Raw genomic sequence first — 19,375 nt, forward strand, 5'->3', positions numbered from 1 at the left:
CGCCAAGCTCCTAGAACCCTCCTCACCTCACAGTCAGCGTCAGAGGCTCAGGGGATCCCTTCACATTGAACTGGAATTCCTCTGTGAACTGCCCCACGACACTGGCATTGAAGGAGATCCAGATGGCCTGATGATCAAAAGGCAAAAGCATGCCCTCCCGGGGGCCAAAGGTGAAGCAGGAGCCCAGAGCTCTCTCCGGAGAGACCACGCTGAAGGGCGTCTCAGTAACTCCTCTGTTGAGCAGGAACACCTGCAGCAGCAGCGAGAAGGCAACATGGAAATACATGAGGAATCCTCTTTGCTTACAGAAGGCTCACTTCTTTTCTAGTTTAGCAATTAACATCTGTAAAAGGCAGAAGATGCTGAGCGCTGCTGCCAAATACAACAGGACGAGTTCTGCCTCGGGGTTTTTTTCCATGCAAAGCGGGGATAACTTCACACAAACAGAGCCACTCTGGGCTTATTCCCCTGACACAGAGCACTCCACTTGACCTGCAGTGCCAAGCGCCTGCTCAGCACCACCAAGTTGATTCAGACCCATCCCACAGCTCCACGAGGCTCGCTGCTGCCCGGGAGCCATCCGGATCCACCCCATGCCCTGCGCCCCGTCCTGCTCACCCTGTAGCTGTGGCTTGAGCCAACAGTCACCTCCCCGATGCTCAGCTGGTCACAGCTGAGTTGGACCTGGGGCCCGACGCCTTCCCCGCTGATGCACAGGGGCAGCCTGGTCTCACAGCCTGTGGAGGGAAATCTCTGTGAGTGCAATTCCCTCTGCTACCCAGCACTTTCCAGGTTGTCTCAGTGCTGCTGCCGGTCCCTGGGCTGGATGGAACCAGCTCTAGATGCTCCAGGACAAGATACGGGACCCATCTCGTCCCTCAGGACATACGCCTTGGGGCTGCTTTCTCATTTCTAACCAACCCCCTGGGCCGGTGTCTCAGAGAACCACAGAATGGTTTGCGTTGGAAAGGACCTTAAGATCATCCAGTTCCAACCCCTTGCCATGGACAGGGACACCTTCCACTAGAGCAGCTTGCTTCAAGTCCCGTCCAGCCTGAACTTGAACATTGCCACGGGCGGAGCAACTTCCTTGGGCAGCCTCTTCCAGTGCCTCACCACTCTCACAGGAAAGAATTTCTTCTGTACATCTAAACTAAATCTCCCCTGTTTAAGCTCGAACCCATCAGCCCTTGTCTTATCTCTCCAGTCCCCGATGAAGGCGCTCTCTCCAGTCATGGAAAACCAGCCTTCCCACTGAGCAGATCACATAAGCCATAAATGTACTGCTAACGTGCACATCCCTTGGTGCAAAGGCAACCGAGACCTCAAGGCTTACAGCTAAACTCCAAGGTGGGTCCTTTCCCTTAAATTTGCTAGAGATGACAGAGCACAAGATCTTCAGTCTGAAGGCTGCTCTCAGCCACTGAAGCAGCCTAAGGTGCCTGAATCCTGGCTCAAATTTTGGATGAGCTCTCACTGCCATCCCAGCCTACTCTGCACACAAAGTGAGCAGCACGAGAAGGAGGAGAGAGCCACGCCACAAAGACTCATCTTGGACGTAACTGGTCTGCAGGGGCCTGGTGCTCCTTCACTAAAGCTGTGTTGCAAATGCTGGCAAAGCCATGGCGGGAAAGCTTATTCCTTCACTGCTTGGTCACTTCTGGGATCAGGAAGGCAGAGCCAGGCATCCTGAGCCCTGGCCTCCGACAGGAGACCACCGGGAACCACGGGGACAGCGGCGTGTGCCAGCACTGCCCTGTTGAGCCCTCCAGAACTACATGAGGTCCGAGTGGGCTGGAAGAGTGTTTCTACCTCCTCTGTGGGAACAGGAGCAGGAGGAAAGAGCTGTACCTGAGATGTCACAGTAGACTGTCTCTTGGTAGACTCTGGCTTCTTTGGGCTGAAAGATCACACTGATTTCAAGGGAAGAATTGGGCAAGACATCTCCCTCCTGAAACAGAAGTGACAGCAAACCATTTATCTTCAAACATCACATTCTTGTTTCCACTGCAGCCCTGGAAGCCTCTATTTAGAGCATCAGCAAAGAGCAAGGAGCAAGCAACGCTTGTCAACAGCATTTATAGGAGAGCTTGGAAGCAGCAGCTTCCAAAGTCCCTCGCCTTTACTGGCACCCGGAAGGGGCATTTTGTTCCCCTCAGAAGAGACTGAGCTCTTGCCCACGGATTTAAGTCTGGGCCACGCTACCAGTTTCTGCAACTCTCTGCTGCTCTCGCAGAGGATCCTGGCACTGGTGCACAGTCCCAGGAAGCCCTGCCACACATTTCAGGAGGCATCCCTGGTTTCTATAGGCGCTCACTTCCTGCAACTGGTTTAAGGAAAGGCACCTCTCAGCCTTCCATGGGCTGCAGGAGCAACCAAGAAGAGAACAGCAGCCCCTTCCTCGGAAAACAAAATAGAAAAAATAAACTACTTTCACCCACTGTAAAAGAAAGAAGAGGTTGGGATTATTCCAGGGTTTACTCCAAGATGAGAAGGGATGCTGCGCTGCTCAGACAGCAGCCATTCTTCATCTCAAGACCATGCAAATACTCAGAAGGCAGGCTCTGGCTGATTGAAGGCCATGGGGTTTTTGCTGGCATCACCAGGAAAGTGAGCAGTTTTCTCTGCCTATCTGCAGTAGAACTCAAAAAGCCCGTTTAAACCTGCCAGCCTCGTGTCCAGGCTCACAGACGACACTGGAAGGGAGACTCAGATGTGGTATAAATCCAGGTTTTAGGAAGGGATTGCTGTGCTTGGGCTCAATTTGGCCTCCTTTCCACCCAGGACCATTGCATTCTGCAGGTCAGTATGTGAACTAACAGTGCACCAGTGTCCTTTCTTCACCCCCGCGCGCTACGTGGGAATGTGTCCTTACGGAGAATAACTGATACCTCTGAACACTGTGAGGACACTCATGACGTGCCCTTAATTCACAGCCCTTGCAGCAGAGCCCAGCCTGGGGTCGGCTCTTGCCGCTGCTCAGAAATGCTTTTTGCAACAAGTGCCCCTAGCCTCACCAGAAACCGGATGTCTCCTCTCTTGGCACATCAAGCAGCTGATGTGGGATCTGCCAAGGGACCTCCTTCAGAGATGAGAAGGAGGAGGAGCAACAGGAAGGGAGGTTCTCAGCCATCACTTACCATGGGCACAATGGTGAAAATATCACTGCAGAAAGGCATGGAGCCTCCCTGCACCTCTGTCCCCTGGTTCTGGGAGCTGCAGATGGGAAGAGAAGGGTGTTCTCTGAGAGGGGGGACCAGCCCGTGCTCCGCAGGAACATCAACCAGCTTGTCCTCTTCCTGCCTCTGCAGCCTGTGCCATGGGAGAGACGAACCAAGCAGATAATTGAATAAGCAGCAGATTTGCAAAGCCTGTCATGTCAGTGCACGAGCAGCAAAGCACTCGGCGAGGAAGAGCAGCAGCTCAGCACAGGGCTGACCCTGAGACACAGGCTCCCACATGGATCCCATTATTGCCGTTCTTCCCAGCACAGCAAGGAGTTTTACTCCTCACTGACGAGCTAACAAGAGGTTTCTTAAAGCTGGCAGCCCTCAAGAAAAAGCCTCCTGCATTGGGAGGGGAGAAGCAACTGGCTTTCAGCTGCTCATTACCAGCATCACACTTTTCCCCTTCCCTTTTGCACCCACAGGGGTGAGGAGACAGTATCTGCACTGCCTTCCACCAGAGGATCCCGGTGCACTTCCAAAGCAAAGCAACGGATTTGGGCATCCCATCACTTCAGTGACACAAATGGGTTTCTGAGCATGAAAACAGAGATGCCAAGAGACGAAGGCACTCTGCCCAGCATCACCTAGTAAAGAAGTCAGGACCAGCATCTCTGAATGCAAACCCTACGTGGAATCTTGAACCACCTCATCTTTTCCCTCGTTTTGGCCTCCACTGCAGAGCTGTGATGCACTTAACCTCTCCCTTTATCGGCGGCTGCAGCAGAAATCAATCTAGTGTTTAAAGATCACAAGCGGGAGATGAAAGGGGAGCACTGCTGCAGAGCGGTTGCTCCTTGCTGGCACACTGCTGTCCCCCCTTCACGCTCCAGTCCCCTGGCCATGAAGAACCAGCGGGTGACAGCACTGGGGGACCAGGGGAAAGCTCCATGTGCAGCAAATCGAGGCAACGCCGTGTGAACGATCATCACCCAGCTAAATCCAAACGCAAAGAGAAGGGAAACAGGCAAGGACGTTACTTGCTGCACACACACTGAGCCTCGCGCACATGCTGTGCATGAGGAGGGCTTCCACACACTGGCATGAGCAGCCCTCAACTCAAGCTCCGTCAGCAGGCCAGAATCACATCCCCAAAAGCGCTGCAGGAGGGACACCTTCTAATGGGCCATGTCTTTTGGGGTCACATCCCAACACAGGCGCCTGCACTGCCTCCTCTCAGGAAAAGGCCCTCTCTCCTCTGAGATCTCAAAAGCTTCTCTGACAGCAGGACGGTGGCCTTGGACCATCCCCAAAACTACGAGTAAGGAGGAACCAAGCGTCGTGCTCAGAGTCAAGGACAGAGACTGGCACGACAGCAAGTCTCATACGTAAAAAATCAGGTTGAAGTGAACTCTGGGGAAAGCTGGTGGCTTCTGAGGGGACAGAGGATCACCCAGGGTCCAGTCCGAGACAGGCAGGTGGGGAGAGATGCTAAAGAAATGGTCCAGGGAAGAATCAAGGCAAGCTCACGAGATTTTCTTTTAACTCAGTGCGTTTGCACAGAACTCACACACTGTGTCATTAAAAACAGACAACAGTGGAAAACCAGTTCTGGCCTTTGAGGCATTTCTGACCTAATTACGCTGAACTTGATGTGCTCAAAGCCCTTGAAAAGTGCTGCAGTTCAAGGCAGTTTCCTGATCAGCTCTGGGTTCAGACTAACTCCCATATATCTGCACCCATCTGAGCCTGAAAAGTCGCACAAGGATTGCCCAAGTCACATAAGCTTTAAAGTGTCATTTCCAGTTCATCCCCCCAGGCTGTGAGTGTTTCTCTGCTGCCTGAAATGGCAATTTCAAAGCTTCGCCAGAGACACCCTTGGAAGAACCTGCCCCATCTCTCACCACCACGACGACACAGGTTGCTGAAGCCCAAAAGCACTTCCAAGTCCTGGCTGCCCTCCCTTCCCCGCAGAGCCCTCCACATCTGCCCAGCCTATGAGGAAGGGGAGAAACACCTCGTTGGGCCAGAAACCAGGACACTGAAAGGCAATTCCCCAGCCTACGGCAGGACGGCCTCCACCTTCTGGGCCAACCAAGCACTCTACCCTGCCTGTGACTGGAAAAGGAGCCTGCCAGCTTATCAAAGAAGAAACTGCTTGAGTATCACAATAGCTGTGCCACCTGCAGCTCTTCAGTGCTACTGCTCAGTGCAGTCCCAGGTACCGAGTGCTGACACCTTCCTCAGCCTCATGGACCCTCCGTAGTGCACGGATCTCTGAACTCAATAGTTTGCCGCTCCCAAACGTGAGTTTGCCCTCTCAGGCAATCCAGTGATTGCACTCAACCTTCTCTCCCCAAAACATCATCCTCAGCTGTAGCACGGCTGGGACTGCAATGGCAAGGGTTAAGCTCCACGCTGTGCATGGGTTTACGTGCCCTAATCCGTTCAAAAGCCCCAACAGCCCTCTGAGACCGTGTGTTAGTTTTCCCCTGGGGCATCTATCTTTCTGAGATGAATCTCTCAAACAAACCTCAGCTTCTGCCGCTCCTCCTCTTCCTGATCAACAAAACGCTTCCACTGGAAGTGGGCCGTGATGGCACTCTGATTGTGGATGACCAGGGAGCTTAGCTTTGACAGCGTGACAGAAGTCTTCTCAACTGTCAAGGAGCTCTTGTCAAGCCTGATGTTGACATTTACGGCTGTTCCACAAAGGCTTTTGTGAACATCTTCACCTGGAACAAAGCAAAAGCAAGTCTCGCCTCATCTCACTTGCTGACGGAAGTACAAGGAACAGAGCAATCTGCAGGCAACAGAAGAAAGAGCTGCAGTTTTGAGCTGCATAAGCAGTTCCCCGGATCAGGACACTTAGCATATCCTGACAGCTGCACATGCTACAGCATGAGGATGTCCTGGCACCACCTTAGGCACCTTATTTTGGGGGACGTTCGTGGAGATGTATCTTTTCAGATGTGCCCGGGTGCCCTTTGGGCTGCCATCCCACTCAGGTCACAGGGAATTCTACATCCAAGTCACTCAGTGATGCTGAGGAGCGCCACCTCAGCCATGCCTTGCCCAGGGTCTCCTGCAGGCAGGAGATGCCCCCAGTGTCGTGTCATCCTCATCTCCTGGTCCTGAAATATTGGGCATAGCTCTGATCTCAGAACCCAAGCGGGAGCATTTGAAATGAAATGGAGAAGGGCAGAAACAACAATGGAAACTACAGAGCAGCTTCTGTGCTGAGCTCTGCACTCAACAGGCTGCTACTGGGCCCTCGGATCCATCTGCCAACTCCTTCTTTGGCTCCTGCTATGGTCACAGCCAGGTGCCTCACCACTGCCCGCACATTCTTCCTTGTCAAACGTGCTGCTGTTACCACTTCACCACCGGAGAAGTGAGTCCCTTCACTAGGGTAAGTGTCCTCTGGAAGGCTGGAGACTTACTTCCAGCACCAGAGCAACACGCACAGCAGCACAGCCATTTCAAAGTGTTTCTCCAAGGTGGTCTTCACGACCTACCTTCAGACATCATTGCGCCCTCACATTACTGACTCCAGCCAGCCCTAGCAGCAGCTTGCTCATAAACCTCACCACTAAAGAACTGCTGCTAACAAGGCGGTTTCTACAGAATCATTCCCAGGCTACAGCAAAGCTCAGAGCACCCTAATGGCTACCGCTGCCACAGTTACTGCTCCTCCTGGTCACAAGTCCTCAGCATGGCCCAGCTCTCAGCACAGCACCAACTGTACCCATGCAGCACATCACAAGAAGAGGGTCTCTACCTCAAAGGCCTTCCCAGGAACTGTAACACAACAGATCGGGATGAAAAGCAATGACCCGTCAGGAGAGCTCTAGGGGACAGGTTGCAGGCTCTTCAGAGAGCTCTCTTGCACGTTAAAAGCCATCTCCTTTTCAGTCAGGCTCCCTGCTGTGAGTTCTTCTGCAATGGAGCACCCAGAATATTCGCCATCGCCCCCGGTGCACCGTGCGCAGGAAGATCTGCCTGCCTTGTTACAGGCTGAAATATTCCAGCACAGGAATATCTGGCAGCCAGCAGGGGAGCTTTGCTCTACTCAGCGTGAAGGAACCTTGCAGAAGGGATTCAACAGGACAATGAAGCCACCAGATGATGACAGACAGCGCAGACACCGCTCTGGTTCGAAGGACACACGGAGGGTGCACCACGCGCTTACCTGTGTCATAGTGAACGATCATTGGACTCCTATAAACACCGGTCTTTGGTGGGTGGAATTCCACCGTGACTTCCATCGCTTCTCCAACGCCAAGAGTCCCAATGGAGGGATCCACAGAGAAAGGGCTGCAACACAAAGAGAGAGATCAGGACTGTATGGGAGACCCGGGCCCTCCGTTAAGTTTGCAGTCTAGTTCGCTTCAGCTCACTTGTGCAAGCAAGGAGCAAGCAAACCACAGTCGGTACAAGAAAACCAGAACATCCAGGATCAGAAATAGAGCGGGTGACTCTCCCTGCTGAAAGAGAACCAGACCTCAGAAGATCCCGCGGTATAACACGACCCCAGCCCCCCACACTCTGCACCCAGTTCTCAGTTCTCAGCTCTTCACCTCTGCACACGTGCAATCCAGTTACTCAGAATTCTGCTTTTTTGTGTAGTTCACTTAAAACTTTCCTAATGCTTCCCATTTCTTTATTGCAACTTGGGACTGAAATAGTTCATTGCCGAAGTTCGGGAACTCTTAAAACCCTTGTCAAGGAGCTCTCAACACACGCTCTATTACCCAGTAGAGTAGTTGGCAAGCGCCTTGCAAATAGATGCTAGACTTCACTGGGTATTTATTGTGGTGGTGCCTCTCACCAGCTCATTGCTTGCCTGTTTCTTGAGGCTGTGTTTGGGATCCGTGACCTGAGCCCCTCGAACTGTCCTCTGCCACACAGCACCTTCTTCAGCAGTCAAGCTGCCTTCCTACCTTGCCTCTTCCAACCCAACAGCATCAGACCTGCAAGATGCTGCGTTGCAGACACCACTGCAGTGTAAAACTTGCTTGCAGAGCTTTCTCAAAACACTGCAAGCAATGGCAAACCCCACGTGTCCTGCCCATCTCCAGCACCTCAGATGCTCTGCCTCCTTTTTCTCACAGTTTACAAGCCCATGACCACGCAACAGCGTTTTGCGCAAGGGATGAGCTCCTTTACCTCAGAGTGGTGATGCTGTAGCAAGCCTCCCGCTTCCCCACGTTGCGCACCAGCAGAGTTTTCTGGGTGCTGAACCTGACTGGACACTCGGAGAAGTTCAGCTGCTCAGGGAAGTCCAGGCTGGCTCGGGCACCTATGGCTCGGATAGGCACAAAGAACTTCTCCCTCTCTGTGATGATGATAAGCTCGTCGAAATAATCCTGCAGGGAGAGAAACAATCTCAGCACAGTGCCTTTAGCACCATGCCCATGGCAGAAGAAGAGCTGCTGGTTTCTGTGACTCTCACAGTAGCATTCGGCAATGTACATGCACTTTTTACCTTCATGGCCTTTCATTACAGATTATTTCACAAGCAGGGGCAGCCAGGGACCATGGGGCAGATCCTCTTTAGTTTCTACAGGCATGCTGCCCGAGGGTAGGCCAGAGTATTGAACTACATTTAAGCAGCAAACAGAAGATGAGGAAAAGGCCATGCACAGGCAGCAGACTCTCAGCCCTGAAGCCAACAGACGTTACGTTAAATATTCCACCACTGAAGGGGAAAACAGCCTGAAACAGGCAAGAGCCTCCAGCCTATGGGAGCACAACCTTCACCACCAGGAAAGAGTCTCCCCCAGGTCTAGATCCAGTGCAACTCCACTGAACGCAGGCCACTTCTTCAAAACCCACACCACACGCCTGCTTTGGAACCCAGCCCTGCAGGTTCACCTTCCCCTCAAGGCGCCATCTCTCGGGACCTCCACTCTCACCTTGTCCTCATCAGGTCTGAAAAGGATGCGGTAGGTTGAAGACATGCCCGGTGCTACCTTATAGTCCTCATTACTCGGGCTGATCAACTCGAAGTAAGGAGAGTTCCCCAGGATGACGTTCAGCAGACGAGGAACCTGCAGGGAAGACACAAGTAGGATTTTGTCGCTTGTGGAAACATGAGAAGGGACCAGGACAGGCCATGTGACATCCTTCCTTACCACCTTTCCAAAACACTTTTAGCTCTGAAGCTACACGCACGTAACACACGAGAGTGGACTTGAATCCCTTCTGCTGAGCTACACAGCTGCAGCACAGAGACAGTAGGAACAACACGCCCTGCTCTGAAGGCAGCAGGAAGGAGATGCAGTACCTCAAGCCACCTGCGTATTCAACAAGCCCAAAGAACATGCTTGCTTCTGCCTGCACACATCCATGCAGTCATACCTCTGGAGGGGGAATGTATTATCTGAAGGCAAACCAGCGTGCGTTACACGGGGAGGGAAGGACGTCACTTCTGACACACCAGGGTGGAGCGGGGTGGTCAAGCTGCGGTGCTAGTCATGGCGGTGGACCAGCAAGAGAAGCAGACCACAGACACTCTGGGCTTCCTGAGAATAAAAGCTTACCTCAAAAAGGACGAGCGCAGGAAGACAAAAGAACAACCCCAGGAAGAAGCAGATGGCTAAGAGAATTTAAAGGGGGCTGCAAAGCAGCAAGGGAGATCCGTAATACAAGGAAAGGCTGGTGCAGAGATGAGAACACCCAACGTGCCTCTACGATGGATACCACAGGCACGGAGACAGCAAACAGACATTCTCTAGCACACAGGCAGCAACGCCCCAGCACCCAATCTCATCTCAGAAAGCATAACAAGGAGACTTTGAATGACAGGCAGCTCCACTGATGAACACGACGAGCCTTGGAAAAAATGGAGGCTCATTCTGCACCCCTGACCCAAGCCTGGTGACCCATGGCCAAGGCAGCCCTGGACGCTCTAAACACCCTTTGCTCCCACCAATGCCCTGGGGCAGCAAGCTCCAGGAGCCCATTTCCCACTGCAGCCACACGTTCTGGTCACCAAGTCCCTTGGCACGTGAGCCCAGGTGGCAAAGATCTTCAGCAAGAGCCACCCAGGATGCCTCTGAGGGTGCTGAGGAGCAGCCTGAAGACAGGAAAGCAATTCGACAGCAAGTACGCAAGAGCAGTAAGCACAGAGTGCAGCACTTCCGTATCGGAGTGAATACAGAGCACCTATTGGGCTCGATTGCACTTTGCCTCTGTTACACATTGCTGCTAGCTGCAGTTTTAGGGAGCAGACAACCTCAGCTACCACGCAGGATACATCAGTAGGATTCCGAGGAATGTGGGAAACTCGTGAGACAGAACACAATGTTCCTTTTCTCCAGGACATGACCAAAACCCAGCAAAATTAGAACATAATGAACTCTCTTGGGATTAGCATCTCTATCTTTGTGCATTTAAATATGCCAAGGGTTTTCCTTAGAGCTCATCTGCCTTTTACACCAGGGCTCTCTGACGCCTGAGGTTGTACCAGCTTCACAACTGATTCATTTTGGGTAAAATCAACAGTTCACACACTGCCTCCCCTTCACAGGGCATAGAAATCCCAAGCTGCAGCTGTTACCAGTCTATTACGTTTTATTGGGAATGGCACCAACATCAATGCAGGTGTTGTTTTCCACTTGGGAAGCACGAATAGAGCAAATTCACTGTTTGCCTCTTGCTGGTATTTGGCAAAGGCAAACATTCTGAGGAGCTGCACAGATGAGGGAGCAGCTGAAGCCAAAAGGCACAGTGGGAACGAAGCAGAGCAGTAGGAAAAGAGAAACTGAGGCCCATTTTAATAAGCGAAGGGCACACCTGCAGCAAAGATTGCCCAAAGTCACTGTGAACCACACCAGTGGTGTCCCTTGGGCATAGGTACCCACATTGCGACTTCCCAGTCAAGCTACACCAGGAATGACACAGTACTCTCTGGGAGTAACTGAGGGACCATACCTTCATCCTTCCTTGCCAAAGGGTCTTCCATGCTCTACCACGTCCCTGTAAAACCCGTTATCTCAGGAGATACTTTGACTTCTCTTGCTGTTCCTCCCGCTACATTAAGCCCTGACGGTGTCACTCCTTTTGTCCCCTCCTTTGTTTCTCCCAACAGGGAGATTTGAGGAGGGCGTTAATTCACCTGCACACTTCCACCTCCCCCCCAGCTCCCCGCTGTGCCCTCCTCTCACACACACGTCTTGCTCTTTCTTACACAACCGGATCCTGAATTACGCCTGTTTCTCACCTTTCTCTGCTTCCAGCACACTTCCTCTTACGTACCAAGAGAATCCCTGTGCGGAAGAAAGTGCTCCGCGACAGGACATTGAACTCAGCCCCTTTCCTCCCTCCTGTCTTTTCCCACCAGCTTGCTCTTGGCACATGCCTCACTGGAGCAAACGTTTCCCCAGCTGAAATTCAAAAGGTCTCCATTTCCCCCTCTACAGCAGAGCAGAACAAAATTGCTGCCACTTCTCAACTTCTCCCTGCTCATTTTTCGTAGGAAATCTCAACAGGATCACAATCTTTCCCGTTCAAGTTGGAGACCTTCAGGAGCACATTACCCTGCCTGTGCTGGGATTCTCCAAAGAGAACGCACAGCCACGCTGGCTTAGAAACACCTGAGCAGAACCGAATTAGGCTTAGCAGGAGACTCAAGTGGCACCTCAAGTCCAGCCCTTTAACTGCTGCTGCTAAGCCAGCCTGTTTCTCCTGCTCTTCCAAAACACACAGCCTGGAGTGCTAATGCCAGGAGTTACAACTTACTCCAGCACAAAGTGGAGAAAACTCAAGCCCTGTGCTTTGACACGGAGTTGCACACAGGGGGCTCAACAGGCTGAGAGAGGGAAACACGCCCTGCCAGAAACCAAGATTAACCAAGGAGCCACCGGGACATGGTGCACACTCGCGGTAAAGCATGACAGCAGGCAAGCACTGCCCAGCCCTCGACATTCCCATCAGTCCAGGGCTTTCAAGGGGAAGCATGCTGGCTCAAAAAGCTCCTTTGGCTTAGTTACCACCAGTGCGCGGCCAAAACCAACGGCACAATCCCCAGCATGGCAACATTTCCCCCATCTTGCAGAATCACGCTGCTGAGACATTTTATTCTGGATGCGCTGCGCTGCAGCAGGTAACTTGCTCTGCTGCACACCACGTGAATTCCACTGCTCTCCTCCTCCAGCCCAGTGCTCAGCCTCCACAGCCCAGCACTTACCCTGTCGATGTTCCTCAGAGCTAGCGCCGCTATGTAGAACTGGCGGGGAACGTAGTTCTCAAACACCACCTCGGATGGGAAAGGCTGGAACAACCTCTGGTCCAGGCCAACTGCTGAGAACTGCAGATGCAAGACAGAGCAGAGAGAGCTTCAGCTGCTGGGAGAAAGATTAACGAATGAAGATCCCACACTGATCTCCAGTAAACACAGTCTCTTGGTGAGTGCATCTGCCCAGCTCACACTAGGAGATGGGAGCCCACCCACCTCCGCTCTCAGCTCACAAAACGTTTCTGGACCATGTTGAGCAGCCTCAAGCTAAGAAGCTCTTTTGCAGGCTCTTTCTCCAGGTTGCCTTCTCCAAAAGGCAAAGCAGCGCCCACCTCCAGCAGAGCCCTCTGCTAAGGGGCTCCCTCAGCTCCAGACGCTTGCTGGAACAGTCACGAGCACTCAGGGAGCAAGCAAAACCCAGGAGTTTCCAGGAGCCTCCACAGGAAACAATTTGCAGGTGAACTTCCCTCTGAGACAGCGAGACTGAGTCCCACGCATCCCAAATATCTTTTTGGTTTTTTGATGCAGACCCGAGAAACCAGTCGGAAGACACCAGTACCAGGGAGGAAAGGCCAACAAGAAAGAAACAGGGCAGGTGGGAAACAGACAAATGAGGTGAATGCTGGATGGGGATGAAGTTTCAGCTGAAGTCTCAGCATTACGGGGCAACTTGAGCTAGACTGCAATTCGTATCCCCTTTCCCCACGAGCTTTAAGTTGATGCTTCACTGTATTCTCTTACTGCTCGTTTCTTGAATACCGCTGCAGAAGCAGCTCTGAAAAATGCACGCAAAGACCAAACGCTGACCCAGCAGAGGCAGTACTTGGAGATAATTCCTCCCTGCTTGCTCTCCCCTCTCCCAGCTGCACTGTTGTCACTCGAGAGACACAGGCAGCTCTCCTGCTTCTCCACAAAAGCCACGCTCAGGCCGAGCCCAGTAGCTGTAGCACTGCCAGTTATTTGGGCGCCCGTCTTACGTGTTCCCACCTCCTGTGCTGCCTGGGGCAACCCGTAACCGATGTGCTACATCAGGTCTCTTGCTGGCAGCTTTCTGCTCAACAGCCTACCTCAGTCATCCACCCACCTGGACTGTGTGTTAGACTGAGCAGTCCTGCAAGAAAAGCAGCTTTGAACATCCATCTAAGAGAACACTGATCCAGGCAAAGCGCATCCACTCTTCTCTGCCCAGCAAAACCCACCCACTGCAGCAGAGGTTCCACTGCCTTTGTGCAGACCAGGAACTTCAATGGCTCATTGGAGAAATGTGTTTTTTGCCTTTCCCCCAGCACAAAGAACTCCACCACCACCAGTTGGAAATGACAACAGGACCTCATCACCAAGCTGCTTGGGTAAGCTGGAGGCAAGGCTGCCACAAGCACGTGCCCTCTTCAAATGTTACATCAAACGGCAAGGAGAAGAGCAGGGAAAGGCTACCTTTTGATGGGAGACTTCACCCATGTCCCGAAGCTGGGTAGACCGGGGCCGCCTCATCTCCCGAGGGCTGGCCAGCCTCTGCCTGGTGGTGAGAGACTCTTCTGCCTCTCTGACCAGCTTCGGATTACGAGATGCTACCACTCTGCTCTGGAATCCATCCGCCCTTCTGGAGGACCTCATGGGCCGGGGGGTCTTGCCACTGGCCATGTCGCAGAGGTCGCCTGGAAGAAGCAACAGTTGGACAATCCACAACCCCAGAACCTTAACACCCTGGACCCATGGAACCCCGCAACCTCAGGGAAGGGCCCTTAAAACTCACCCAGTTCCAACCCCCTGCCATGGGCAGGGACACCTTCCACTAGGGCAGGTTGCTCCAAGCCCCGTCCAACCTGGCCTTGAACACTGCCGGGGATGGGGCAGCCACAGCTTCTCTGGGCAACCTGTGCCAGGGCCTCGCCATTCCTGGCACACCCAAAGGACACAGCTGTGTCTCCAGCCTCTGGCATCCTTCCTAAGCGGAGAACACAGGGCCTCCCCACCCTCACTCATGATTAGACCATATTTAGGCTCCATTCACAGACGTAAAACCCCACAACAAACAGACCCTGAGCCAAAACAGCCTTTTGCTCTGGGGGCAGTCCCACGAGCCACACAGACGCACCAGGCGCTACTGGCACTTCTCACCCTCTCTGCAAGGAGCCTGATGATGTTTCTAACTAACTCAGCACAGAGTTCAAGACTCTGATTAAGAACTATACTTTCTCAAGGCTACTTTGCCTGGCTCACGTTACAAAGATTATCTGGCAAAAACGGCTCCTTCCAGGCAGGAAATCACCCCACTGCCCAAGAGCATTTCTCCATGCAGAAGGACGCCCTCATTTTCGCTTGTTAACACCCAAACTCCAGGCTCCCTACAGGCACTCCAGGCTGCCACAGCAGGAAAAAAGCAGGAAACCATCGAAGGCACATGAGCAATTAGCTCAGAGCTACGTAAAATCCAGGATGATATTCCCTCCTGCTTCCCTGTGCTCCACATCACCTCTGCTGTGTGCACTTGCTGGACACAGCAAGACAGCATCTAGGCAAAGATGGCCATTCCCTGCCCCTCGACTGCTCCCCACACCCTGCAAGCAAGGCAATCACTTCATTCCTTTACTGCCAAGGCAGCGACAGCACTGCACGTGTTTGTGGTGCCGGGCCCTCCACGGCTTCAGGAAACAAGGCTACCGTTTCCTTTTGTCCTTGCAAGAAACTCCAGAGCTCTGCACTGCCCTACGGACAGGAGGACCTGCTGCAGCAAGAGCTGGGATTTAGAGCTGGAAATAACTCCTTTTCAAGGGAGAAACCTAATGGGGATGATCCAGCATTAAGCTGGGTTTCAGTGGTTTCTTACCGGGTCTTAAGAATAACTGCCTTATTCGTTCCAATTCTCCAAGCTGTGATTTCACTTCACTTGAAACGAACCCTGTCGTCGCCCCCACAACGCTTATTTCCAGAGGGCTTCCAACCTCCACAGCCCAGCCAGCCCAGCAGCTTCCCCCCGCGCCCTGGAGCAAGGCTCTTCCACAGCCCCAGAGCCTGCAGGGACCAGCCTCCCAGAGGAGCAGGAAAGGAGCACAACGGAGCAATCGGGCACATCTCCCTGCAGGGGCAGGACAAACCAGCCACCAGGACACAGCACCCCTCCAGCCCACCACCCCACGGCTCCCTGCTCCCCACCTCAGACAGCCAAGGCTCCCTTTGCTGCAGGACCTACAGCCTAGCTCCAAGTCTCTACCCTCACTGCAAGTTGCACGGCAATTTCAGAGCCCGTTCAAGCCCTTCTACCTGCCCAGCCCTGCTCTTAGCCCAGGGATGTTTAAATCCTGCCGGCTATCACACAACTGCCCCATCCCTGCTGCCAGCGGAGCTGCCTCCTCCCTGCCCAGGGCCAGACGCTACCTGAGCACGGGTGATTCACGCTTCTCCTGGAGGATTCCTCCGTGCGGGGCCCAGCCTTGGCTCCTGAATGCCCTCGCGCTGCTCGGCAGCTGTGGGCAGCTGCAGGGACAGGAGCCGCCCAGGGACGCCTCGGTGTGGCTCCTGCCCACCAGCACAGCAGCTAACTGCTGCTGGGCTGCCAACAGCCAGGGGAACCTGGGCAGCAAAGGACAGGGCTGGCACCTGGGCTGCCCAGCCCCTCTCCTCAACGCTCTGGCTTTGCCAGCTAGGGCAGGGTTTCACCAGCGCCTTGAGGAAGCAGAGCTCAGAGCCTGACAGTAGCTCAAGCCTGCTCCTGCCTCAGCGGCTCAGCAACTCCTGCTCTCACTGGGCCACGGCTGCTGCTCGCATTTAACAGCAGCAGCTCCCCTGTACGTCACAATAGGCGAGGGCCACACGTGGCTTCCACGGCCACCGCAGGGCCTTGCTAAAGCTACAGCCTTGCGGATCCCTGCAGCCCCCCTACGCCTTCAATGTCTCCCCCGCAGTGAAGCCCTGCACCAGGGCTAAAGTGCACCTTACAGCAGCACTTGGTCACGCTCCGTGAGCGACACATAAATTGCTTGAGACACCGCAGATGAGCCAAGAATTTCTCTGCTTCAGCAGGAAAGAAAAAAGCTTCCGCACTGACTACAAAGCAACCATTTAATTCCTACTTTGCTGGCCCACGAGGAGCCCCGCCACACCAGGGCCATGGCCAGCCTGCCTTTGGGGTGACCCCTGTTGCTGTCCCTGGTGAGCGCCCGTCGATGACTTTGTACCCATTAAGCCTGCGCACACGGGCACACGCACCACACAAGGCCACCCAACTGCCCGGGGCATCTCAGCTGCCAGGAGCTTCACACGTTTGCAGCACAGCGTTTGCCAGAAACAAAAGCTTCCCATGAGACTCGGGGCCACAGGCAAAGCAAATCCTCACACCTGCCTGGCGGGGAACGTGGAGCCCTCACTTTGAAACCAACACTCATCATCTGGGCCTTTACAACACAGGCAGGGAGGATATGAGCCCCGAGTGCTAACTGGCTCTCCAGGCAGCCAGCCTCTGGAAACACTCCAAAATATGTCCCGCACCATGTCCAGCCACGAATCCAGCTGGAAACTGGAGAGCTCAGGCAAAGACACCTCAGGCGTGACACCCCTGTGTGCTGAAGGCACCAAGGCAGAAGCTCTCTAACTAAAGGAAACCCCTTACAAAAGCTCTACCACAGCTGACATCATTAATAGGAGCCCACTAGTAGAGCTTCCTGCTATTTCCTTCATAACCTTCAACTGCCAGCCAACGCTGAGACAGCCCAAGCTCCCTTCCAGGGTCATAGAATCATAGAATCATAGAATAGTTAGGGTTGGAAAGGACCTCAAGATCATCTAGTTCCAACCCCCCTGCCATGGCCAGGGACACCTCACGCTAAACCATCCCACGCAAGGCTTCATCCAACCTGGCCTCGAACACCGCCAGGGATCGAGCACTCACAACCTCCCTGGGCAACCCATTCCAGTGTCTCACCACCCTAACAGGAAAGAATTTCCTCCTTACATCCAATCTAAACTTCCCCTGTTTAAGTTTTAACCCCTTACCCCTTGTGCTGTTACTACAGTCCCTGATGAAGAGTCCCTCCCCAGCATCCCTATAGGCCCCCTTCAGGTACTGGAAGGCTGCTATTAGGTCCCCACGCAGCCTTCTCTTCTCCACGCTGAACAGCGCCAACTTGCTCAGCCTATCTTCATACGGGAGGCGCTCCAGTCCCCTGATCATCCTCGTGGCCCTCCTCTGGACTTGTTCCAGCAGTTCCATGTCCTCTTTATGTTGAGGACACCAGAACTGCACACAATACTCCAGGTGAGGTCTCACAAGAGCAGAGTAGAGGGGCAGGATCACCTCTTTCGACCTGCTGGTCTCGCTCCTTTTGATGCAGCCCAGGATACGGTTGGCTTTCTGGGCTGCGAGCGCACACTGCCGGCTCATGTTCATTTTCTCATCGACCAGCACCCCCAAGTCCTTCTCTGCAGGGCCGCTCTGAATCTCTTCTTTGCCCAACCTGTAGCTGTGCCTGGGATTGCTCCAACCCAGGTGTAGGACCTTGCACTTGTCATGGTTGAACTTCATAAGGTTGGCATCAGCCCACCTTACAAGCGTGTCAAGGTCCCTCTGGATGGCATCCCTTCCCTCCAGCATATCAACCGGACCACACAGCTTGGTGTCACTGGCAAACTTGCTGAGGGCGCACTCAAGCCCACTGTCCATGTCAGCGACAAAGATGTTGAGTAAGACCGGTCCCAACACCGCTCCCTGAGGGACACCACTCGTTACCGGTCTCCAGCTGGACATCGAGCCATTGAGCACAACTCTTTGCGTGCGGCCGTCCAGCCAGTTCTTTATCCACCGAGTGGTCCATCCATCAAATTGGTATCTCTCCAATTCAGAGAGAAGGATGTCGTGTGGGACAGTGTCAAACGCTTTGCACAAGTCCAGGTAGATGACATCAACTGCTTTACCCTTGTCCATCAATTCTGTAGCCCCATCATAGAAGGCCACCACATTGATCAGGCAGGATTTCCCCTTAGTGAAGCCATGCTGGCTGTCACCAAGCACCTTGTTGTTTTTCATGTGCCTTAGCATGCTGTCCAGGAGAATGTGCTCCACGATTTTACCAGGCACAGAGGTGAGACTCACTGCTCTGTAATTCCCCGCGTCTTCCATTTTCCCCTTCTTGAAAATGGGGGTTATATTTCCCGTTTTCCAGTCGCCGGGAACTTCACCTGGCTGCCATTATTTTTCAAATATGATGGCCAGTAGCTTAGCAACGTCATTCGCCAGCTCCTTCAGGACCCGCGGATGGATTCCATCAGGTTCCATGGACTTGTGCACGTTCAGGTTCTTAAGACGGTCTTGAACCAGATCCTCTCCTATAGTGGGCCTAAGGTCTTCATTCTCAAATTTTTACCTTTAAGTGGAACCGACTGAAGTCTTAACCGCGCTTTCCCAAAGAATCTTAGAGAATAACAGAATCGCAGAACAGTTTGGATTGGAAAGGACCTTAAGATCCCCTAGTTCCAACACCCTGTCACAGGCAGGGACACCTCACACAAGACCATGGTGCTCAAGCCCCGTCCAACCTGGCCTTGAACACTGCCAGGGATGGAGCATTCACCACTGCTTTGGGCAACCTGTGCCAGTGCCCCACCACCCGCACAGTGAAGAATTTCTTCCTTCTAGCTAACCTGAACTTCCTCTGTTTCACTTTAAGCCCATCACCCCTTGTCCTCTTGATACAGTCCCTGATGAAGAGTCCCTCCCCAGCATGCTGGTAGGCCCCCTTCAGATACTGGAAGGCTGCTATGAGGTCTCCACCCCGCCTTCCCTTCTCCACGCTGAACAGCCCCAGCTTTCTCAGCCTGTCTTTGTGCAGGAGCTGCTCCATCCCCCTTAGCATCCTCGTGGCCCTCCTCTGGATTTGCTCCAACAGCTCTATGTCCTTCTGTTGAGGACACCAGAACTGTACACTGTGCTCCCAGTGGGGGTCTCATGAGAGCAGAGGAGCAGGATCACCTCCCTTGA

At 53.4% G+C, this 19,375-nt stretch overlaps 1 protein-coding gene across 1 annotated transcript in view; it reads right to left on the reverse strand.

Annotated features, from left to right (window-relative positions):
* Positions 1 to 9,491, reverse strand: part of LOC136005855 (hydrocephalus-inducing protein-like) — a 110,303-nt gene extending 100,812 nt beyond the window's left edge. The window contains exons 1-2 of the mRNA XM_065663748.1: positions 9,454 to 9,491; positions 7,357 to 7,481 (exon numbers count right to left, since the gene is read on the reverse strand). Coding sequence (XP_065519820.1) covers positions 7,357 to 7,481; positions 9,454 to 9,491 — 163 coding nt within the window. The remainder of the gene's footprint in view (positions 1 to 7,356; positions 7,482 to 9,453) is intronic.
* Between the last annotated feature and the right edge of the window lie 9,884 nt (positions 9,492 to 19,375).

Source organism: Lathamus discolor, chromosome Z (genome assembly GCF_037157495.1).
Source record: "Lathamus discolor isolate bLatDis1 chromosome Z, bLatDis1.hap1, whole genome shotgun sequence".
NCBI lineage: Eukaryota > Metazoa > Chordata > Aves > Psittaciformes > Psittacidae > Lathamus > Lathamus discolor.